General features: G+C 34.9%; 1 protein-coding gene across 1 annotated transcript; it reads left to right on the top strand.

The window, feature by feature from the left end:
* Positions 1-7,577: 7,577 nt before the first annotated feature.
* Positions 7,578-8,685, top strand: LOC124930125. Its single transcript, XM_047470486.1, has 3 exons — positions 7,578-7,888; positions 8,154-8,263; positions 8,338-8,685. The coding sequence occupies exons 1-3, from the start codon at positions 7,699-7,701 to the stop codon at positions 8,683-8,685; spliced, it is 648 nt and encodes a 215-aa protein (XP_047326442.1). The 5' UTR covers positions 7,578-7,698.
* The last annotated feature ends 201 nt before the right edge of the window (positions 8,686-8,886 follow it).

Here is an 8,886-nt window from a genome sequence, read left to right as displayed (position 1 = left end):
AAAGATAATTATTTATTTAAATCCTAAAAATATTAAAACAAAAATAGTAAAATATTTGTCATATTTATTTTAATATTTTGTGTATTTGAAAAGATCAAAATTAATGCCAAAATGGTGAAAGAAAAATCAATTTCAAATAAACCTTTAAGGTTTTAATAAAAAAATAAATTTGTAATCGGGTGTAGTCGAAAATAGACGAATTCGGTGCAGCAGGAACCACGTCCATCAGATGGACGCTCGAATCCAATCCAACGTGCTAGAGCGCTCCACGTAGCCCGCTGTAGTGCGAGGAAGCGCGCACCGAGGAGCATCGGATCAACTAAATGGACTTTAGCCATGTTAGCCAAAGCGTTAAAGGAACGCCTAACCGCTAACGAATCGTCAATAGAACGCCAAAACAGACGAAACGACGTCGTTTTCTCCTCCGATCAAATTCTTCATCGCGATGCCGCGAAGATAAGGATGAAACAGTCGTGTTGATTTTGAGTTCTTAGAACTCATCCATGGTCCACCAAATGAGCTGATTCAAAGATCAGAATGATCACCCTACGATGATGATCATTCTCTCCTATGAAAATAGGGATGAATCACCCTATTCTGGTGACTGCCATCCAAGAAAAGTCAAAAGTCATTAATGAATTTTGGCTGATTCAGGCCATTAGACTTCTCCAACCGACCTAGGAATAATATAAATACCCTCCTCAAGTCATTCTGAAGCTAACCTACCAACACAGAAGCCTCGAATCGAAGAAAATCAAAATCCACCATTAAAGCTTCAAAGCATTAGATTTTTCAAATTTTCTATTTAAGGCTTTCAAGTTTGGATCTGTGCATCTAAAAAAATTCTCTAAGGATCAAGGAGTGTTCTCCAATATTTGGTAAGGTTCCAATCAACCTCTAATTCATACTTAAAGTTTGATTTTGAAATTTTTATATTTTAAATTGCATAAGTTTGTATGCTTGTTGTTTATAGTGTTTTATGGTTGAGAATTCATCCATAGATGATTTATAAACTATCTGAATATGATAGAACCGATCAATTGATCTAAATAATAAAAACCCAAATTTGTATTTCAAAAAAAAACGAGATTGTTGTTCTTGGGTTTCGATCGAATCACGGCCCAGAAAGCTTCCCAACATGATTGTAATGATGCTGGACAACTATTTGGATCGTGTTTGATCCATCTCGATCATGTTTGATTAAAATAAAAACTTCAAAATATATGAAGTTTTGAGTTATTGATTTGGTCAAAACAAATAGTCATTATTTTTGTTTTAGTACAAATCAAGTATATGTGATATAAGGAATATATTGGATAGATAATTTCACTTCAATATAGCTTTTAAATAAAAAAACTCAAATTTTGATCACAAACTGTTTTGAACAAATTGATCATCATACATGTCGATTGATACCTTGAGATGATGATCAACATGTTCCTGTGAGCTTTGTAAAGCTACCCAAACTCTTAGATCAAAGAATTAGAGCTAAAAAAATAAATTTTAAAAATTGAATCCTTGTGTTCTTGAGGACTGTGGCTTATGAGTCTAGGACCGAGAGATCCAACCGAGGATCCTCAGTCCGAATCGAGACTAAGGACCGATAAAAATAAGCTAGGACCAAGACCTAGGACCGGTGTTCTTGAGTTAGGATCGAGACCTAGGACCGATGTTCTTGAGCTAGGACTGGGTTTGACCTATGACTAATAAAATTCGGACTTAGGACCGAGATGTCAGACCTGGAATCGAGACTCCCAAGACTCACGACCAAGAAATCCAAACATGAGACCAAGACTCCTAGGATATAGGACCGAGAGGTCTAACCCTGGGATCGAGAATACGAGACCCGGGACCGAGACTTTTAATACCAAGGACTGAAGAACTTTATCCTAGAGCTAGCCCTGGACCGAGAAGTTTATACACCTCGACCGAGAAACCTAGCCCTAAGCTAGTCCAGGATCGATAGATTTTTACACCTAGATCGGTAAGATCAACTAAGGACTGAGAGTCCTTAGCACCTCGACCGAGAGATTCTAGTACTCAGACCGAGAGCTCCCAAGCCCATATCGAGCGTCTCTAGACCCTAACCAATAAAATTGGACCAAAGTCTTATGACTCCGGTCCTAAGGCCTATTTGGTTATATTTTTAAAAATCCAAAATTATTTTTATAATTTTAGGACTCCAAATCATTTTTTTTAAATCCTAAAAAAATAGAAAATTCATTTTAAATATTTTTGGGATATTTCTACAAAAAATATTTCAACAAAGGCTCATTTGGTGTTTATTTCTAAACTCTAATGCCTTTAAAAATGACTAATATTCTTCAGGTATTTTCACCATAGTTATCATCCGCAACATGTACCAGCATTTAAAAATTGATGTTTCAATACTTTAAATAACGTTAATCTAGAAACATGACTAGGACCGGAAGAATAATTGGTTAAAATTCAAACGTTATACAACCGATTTTCAAAAATCAACTTTATAAGTAGAGACCAATTTTAAAACGGGTACGAAAGATTAAGCGTGAAAGCCCTTTCCTTAGTATCACCAAACTTCGAACCAAAAACGAAACTCTTGTGCAAAATAAGTTTATACACGTCACCTTTTTATTAACTTTTCTAAAATTATTTGGCAACTCTGTCTTAAAATAAATAATATTTTCATAAATTAATTATGTTTAATCAATTTAAAACGGATTTAATAAAAATCAAATCGTCATTTGATTATAACACATCCCTAAATTATTAAAATTTAAATAAAATTAATTATTTTTACATAATTAATTTTAAAAGTTGCGAGGTATTATCAAAATCTTTTTAAAATAATGTTTTATTTTAAAAGATGTCTAACACGCAAATCAATGTTGAAACCATCGAACATCGAGCTACCCCAGGCCCCGTATTGCCATGGGGAAATTTGACGAAATAACCCTGATAATAGGATTATTTCCAAATTTAGCATAGGTAGGATAAATTTAGCAAATATAACATTTTGCCATGGGCAAAAGACATATTTACCCCTTAATTAAAAATATGCCCTTTTTTATTTCCCAACTCATTTTCCCTCTCTCTCTCTCTCTCTCTCTCTCTCTCTCTCTCTCTCCATTTCAGTCTCCTCTTTCTCCCTCGACCCTCAAATCTCTCTTCTTCTTCTCCCCCGACGATCCAAGCGAACCCACAAAACGAAGGAAGCCGGTCGATCAACTCCTTGAGGAAACGTTGTTCGCCTTCATCATTTCAGGTTAGTTTTTTCGTAGTTTTCCTTGTATGAATGCTGAAATAGAATAATGGTTTAGAGTATTAGCGTTTAGAGTTTAGGTTTAGAGTTTTAGGGGTGGCTGAATGGTTTTAGGGGTTGGCTAAATGGTTTTACTGTGTTTATTGTTAGTGCAGCAAGCGAAATGCATTTTCTGCTACAATTGCATTTTTCGTAAGCGACAGTTACATTTTTCGTAGGCGACATATACATTTTTCGTCTGTGATTTTTTTTTTGCAGACGAAAAATGCATTTGTCGCCTGCAGGTCATTTAACTTTCTTAACATTGTTTCACTTGGCTAATTTTGCAGAGATTGTTGGTTAAGTATGGGTCTTTGATTTCGTTGATTCTTTTTGTAGGTTTAATTGTATAACTAATTGTGACCCCATCAAAGTTTGGTGGTGTTAAAAGAAGCAAAAAGAAGTGTTAGGAAATCGGTTTTTCTCCTTTGCTTAGGACTTTGAGATGAAATCCACTTTTCTGATAAGTTAAAGTGTGACCACTCTTTTAGATTTTTTTTTCTGTTTGTGTTGTGTTTAGACATTTTGTATGTGTTTTGGTTAAAGCTTTTATTACAACTAGTTACTAAAAAAACACAATTTTACTCATTTTGGGTTGTTATAACTTACATGATTATGATTACTTTTTTTCGTCATTAGAGTTTTATTTCTAGCACAATTGTACATACCACCACTGATGAATTATTAAAATCTTCAAAAAGGGAAGAATAATAAGCTGGATCATACAACAGAAATACCCAATCTATACACTTGAACCCATAAAAATGATGAAGACAGTTTAACAAACAATCCAATAATCTGCATCAATAAGATCAACTTCACTGAAAATACTGCAATGACCCCATAAATTTCAGAAGAAATGTTCCTGTAAACTCAAGCATACAAACAAACTTCACAATCCAATCAGAAATACCTTACAAGCAGAACATAGTAAACTTAGCAAATGTCATGAGCAAAAAGCGTGAACCAGACTACGTCGAGTATGATTGACAAGAACAGAAGAACAACATAGGTTCTACAGGTTTGACTTCTACTTTCAATTGTAACAAGTGCAAATAGTCCAATTGCTAAATTGATCAACGAAACTCCGTTATACAATGCTCCCACAGATCCAACCAATGCACATCCAATCTAAAAGTTGAATTATCCACACAGTAATTAAAGATGACATAAGGAAACAATATGTTAGATAAATTAGACCGGTTAAAATAAAGAACTTAACAAAAATAAACTTCCTGTGCAGGAACGGTCAAGAACCCAGAACGGTCAAGAATTTGACCGGTCAAGAATCCAACCGATCAAAGAATCTAACTAGTTAGAAGAAGAAGTAGAAGATGCATCCAAAATCGGAAAGCTATCCGGTTAACCTAAAGCTATGAACAACCGGTAGACATCCTAAACCGAAATGCATCCAATCGGAAAACCGATGAAGAGACTACTTAGAGAAAGAAGCCAAAATATCAAACTAAGTACAACTTACAAATTGGTGAAAACAGATACTTTGAGTATCTGTGGAAGATGATACCAAAGGAACAGACTGTGACATTGCCATATCCATACAAGTATGATGATACTCTACAGGATGCAAAGATTGCCTGAAGAGATCTTTCCACTGTGGAATAAGTCAGAGGCGCAACCTTCCAGGTGCAGGCAACTGTCCAACCGACAGTTTCTATATTAAGTAAAAGACAAACCTAGCCGGTTTGACCTATGCCTTGGAAGCTTAAACCGCCAGTACTGCAACACTGAACCTCTCAGATTCAAGGATTACCCTGAAGGTATCCGTTGAAGAAATGTGATCGTTGTCACATTTCACCTATAAAAGAAAGAGCTGAAGAGGAGTAAAAGTAGTTACAAGAGACAACAATTAAGAGTTCCAACAACCCAAGTTACAAGTTGTGTTTATCTCTCTAAGATTAAAAAAGCTTAAGTGTGCATTTGAAGTGAGATTACAATTTCTGTGAGAATTGTACGAGTATTTATCGAGCAGCAAATAAGTCTCGATCGGGTATTGTGTTTGTGTATTCCTTAGTGAATATCTTTCTCGCGGTTTCGAGAAGAAGGGGTGACGTAGGAGTTTTATCTCCGAACATCCATAAAAACCCGAGTCTTGTTCTTTACTTTCTGCCGGCTCTACATTTTAACCGACTCATTCTAACCGACTTACATCACTCTAACCGATTCACTAAACCTTAAACCGATCTCCTAATCTCCAAACCGATATTATCCAGATTCTATCTTTATTCATCCTGTGTGTGTTGCTTCAACTTGAAACAAACTACTTCCGCACTTGAACTCGGTTCAAGAGTTTGTGACAGTTTGTGTAGTATTGAAATCCGGTGTTAATCTCTAACCGGATTAGCGCCAACCGTTGAGTGAAAGTACTAACCGGCCAGACCCCGGTTCCCCACCCGTGATCTAGATCCTAACACAATATTATATTGTTACTAGATAAGAAAAGAGATGCATACTTGAATGTAAATGAGAATCACAGTAAGGGATTGAATCCTATCATAATCACAAAGTCTTAAAGGCGATAAATGCATTTTTCGCAGGCGACAAATGCATTTTTCGTAGGCAGAAAATGCATTTCGCTTGTTGCACTAACAATAAATATAGTAAAACCATTTAGCCAGCCCCTAAAACCATTCAGTCACCTAAAACCCTAAACCTAAACTCTAAACGCTAAAACCCTAAACCATTCTTCCATTTTAGCATTCATGCAAAGAAAACTACGGAAAAACTAACCTGAAATGATGAAGGCGAACGACGTTTCCTCGGAGAGTTGATCGATCGACTTCTATTATTTTGTGGGTTTGCTTGGATCGTCGGAGGAGAAGAAGAAGAGAGATTTGAGGGTCGAGGGAGAAAGAGGAGACTGAAATGGAGAGAGAGAGAGGAAAATGGGTTGGGAAATAAAAAAGGGCATATTTTTAATTAAGGGGTAAAAATGTGTTTTTCCATGGACAAAAGGTTATATTTGCTAAATTTATTCTACCTATGCTAAATTTAGAAATAACCCTATTATCAGGGTTATTTCGTCAAATTTCCCTTGCCTTGTGTCCACCGACACATGCTAAGCTGCGAGAATCCTGGGGTTTACAATTATAAAAATAAAAATGTAAGGATCTAATTTTCTAAATAAAAAACCAAAATTTTGTAAGGTAGAGACTGTTTTTTAATGTGTACAGAGAATATAACACGATGGACTTTTCTCGAGTATTACCAAATATCGAACCCAACAAAAATATCTGATAAAATTACGTTTATACACGTAAAATAATCTGGATTTTTATCGAGTGACGAATCTTTAAATCGGCTATTAATTAAAATTAAAATTATTATTTCAATCATTCCTCTCTTAAGATTGAAAAGATGTAAGTTAAAAAAAATTATGACCAATAACAATTAATCATTTATAATTATTTTGTCCTATCATTTTGTAACGACTACAAATTATAATTTTATTTGTCATAAATTATTAATCACCAACTCAAACATTTATAAAAAAAATACCAACAAAGCGATTATATGAATAACAACTTAAAAGCATGTTCAACATCGTCAATTGTTACACGAGATACTCTAAATACTTGAAAGTTAGTTTATTCCGGTTGATATGATGTGTATAATAGAGTTTATGAGAAGTATATTCATTTTATTTTATTCGTTTCTACATTTTATTTGTCATATTTTAGGTCATCAACGATTATAAATGAGAGTTAAATTGGTTTGGTAGTCAATATCTTAATTATATTTTGAAATCATCACATTTCCTAACACTTACCTCGAGCTCTCTTTCGTATTAAAATCTAGCTGCAAGGGTTATTGGAATAGTTATCAAAATCGAAAGAAAAAAGTTGTAAGAGTAAATTTTTGTGTAGACATGAAAGATTGATTCTCCCTAATAACAATTTAGATTACATTCACATCTTCCATATTTGAAATATGGCATACTTGAATTGAAAAATTACTCTTTTAAGTCATCATTTGAAAAGTAAAATAATAATAGTGAAGTGATATTGATACTAAAGATCTTTCAATTAAATACAAATTTTTTAGTGAGAAGACTCTTAACTTAGATATAAAAAAATGTCATTTCTCATTATTACGAGTGTTTTTAGTCTTGCACCACTAAATAATTTGGATATTTTAGGGCAAAAGTTCTGACTCTTGAGCAAAATGGGGTCAAAACTTATTCTAGGGTCAAGAAACCTAAATGAAAACTAAATTATATGAAATAAAAATATTCAAGAGTCGGATTGTTTTCTTGTCTCTCCGTTTTCATCTTTTTTTCTATTTAGAATCCAATTTCTTTTACAATTCCTCACTCTTTCAGTTCAGTGATATATATATATATAGACGAGTTAGGCAGCCAAATTTGTGATATCCCTCTGTGAGCTTGATAATCGTCTCCAATGGCCGCAAAGCATTACGGTAATACTTACGATTTTGCTCCCGTCCACCCCAAAGCTGCTCCTGCTACCTTCTCCGCCGCTCCAGCTTCTTCTGATATGTCCCAGAGTTGGGGCAACGACGATCAGAAACCAACTAAAACTTCACCGCCTTTGAACACTGCTGAATATTCTACTCACCCTTCTGCTAAAGGTCTCTTTTTTCATCTCACATGTATACATTTAACATTTATCAACAAAAATCTATACCTAGAATTGTAGAAATTAAGTGCCTTATCCTTAGGTATGAATTATATATATGCACGACGATCCTGATTCTGGGTCTCTCTAGTTATCACTGTATCCTGATCTTGAATGTAAACATATGGCATTGTTGCTGTTAGAACTTTCTTTGTGGAAACAGACATGGTGAAGTGTGTCCGGTCCCATTCAGATTATATATGTTGATTCTCTTGCAGGGAACCAGTTCACGCCAAGAGCTCAAACAGCACATCCTTTGGATCCATTGGCAGCTGCTGAAATTGCAGTTGCTGTGGCAACTGTGAGAGCTGCTGGAACAACACCTGAGGTTACAAAAGCAACTTGTTCTGTATTTTATTGTTTTCTTTGTTCTTTGAGGCTTATCAGCTTATAACTTTCCAGTTGCGAGATGGGATGCGATTCATTGAGGTGGTTTTACTAGAACCAGCAAAAAGTGTTGTTGCTTTGGCAGATGCGTATTTTTTCCCACCTTACCAGCCATCGCTACTGCGAAGAACCAAAGGAGGGCCTGTTATTCCTAGTAAACTCCCTCCTAGGCAAGCTAGGCTTGTTGTATACAACAAAATGTCTAATGAGACTAGTGTTTGGGTGATTGAGCTCAGTCAAGTTCATGCAGCGACACGTGGTGGACAGCATAGGGGAAAAGTTGTTACATCAAAAGTTATAAAGGATGTCCAACCTCCTATGGTATTTCCATACTTATATTCTGTTACCTCATGGAAAACTTAACTATATTTAGATAGTCGATCTCCTACAATTTAGTAATTTACAAGAGAAAACATCTCAAGTAGATGTTTGGATTAGTTTATTTTGCTTTCAAATAACAAAATTTGTCATTTCATTGCTTATATTTATTTATTATTTTTTTTTTTGGCATTTGGTTGTTTATCCTTGTGTTTCACTTAATGTTTTTTTTAATATACATGCATT

The sequence above is a fragment of the Impatiens glandulifera genome, chromosome 3 (assembly GCF_907164915.1).
Source record: "Impatiens glandulifera chromosome 3, dImpGla2.1, whole genome shotgun sequence".
Classification (NCBI taxonomy): domain Eukaryota; kingdom Viridiplantae; phylum Streptophyta; class Magnoliopsida; order Ericales; family Balsaminaceae; genus Impatiens; species Impatiens glandulifera.
This window is presented reverse-complemented; position numbering and strand designations above follow the sequence as displayed.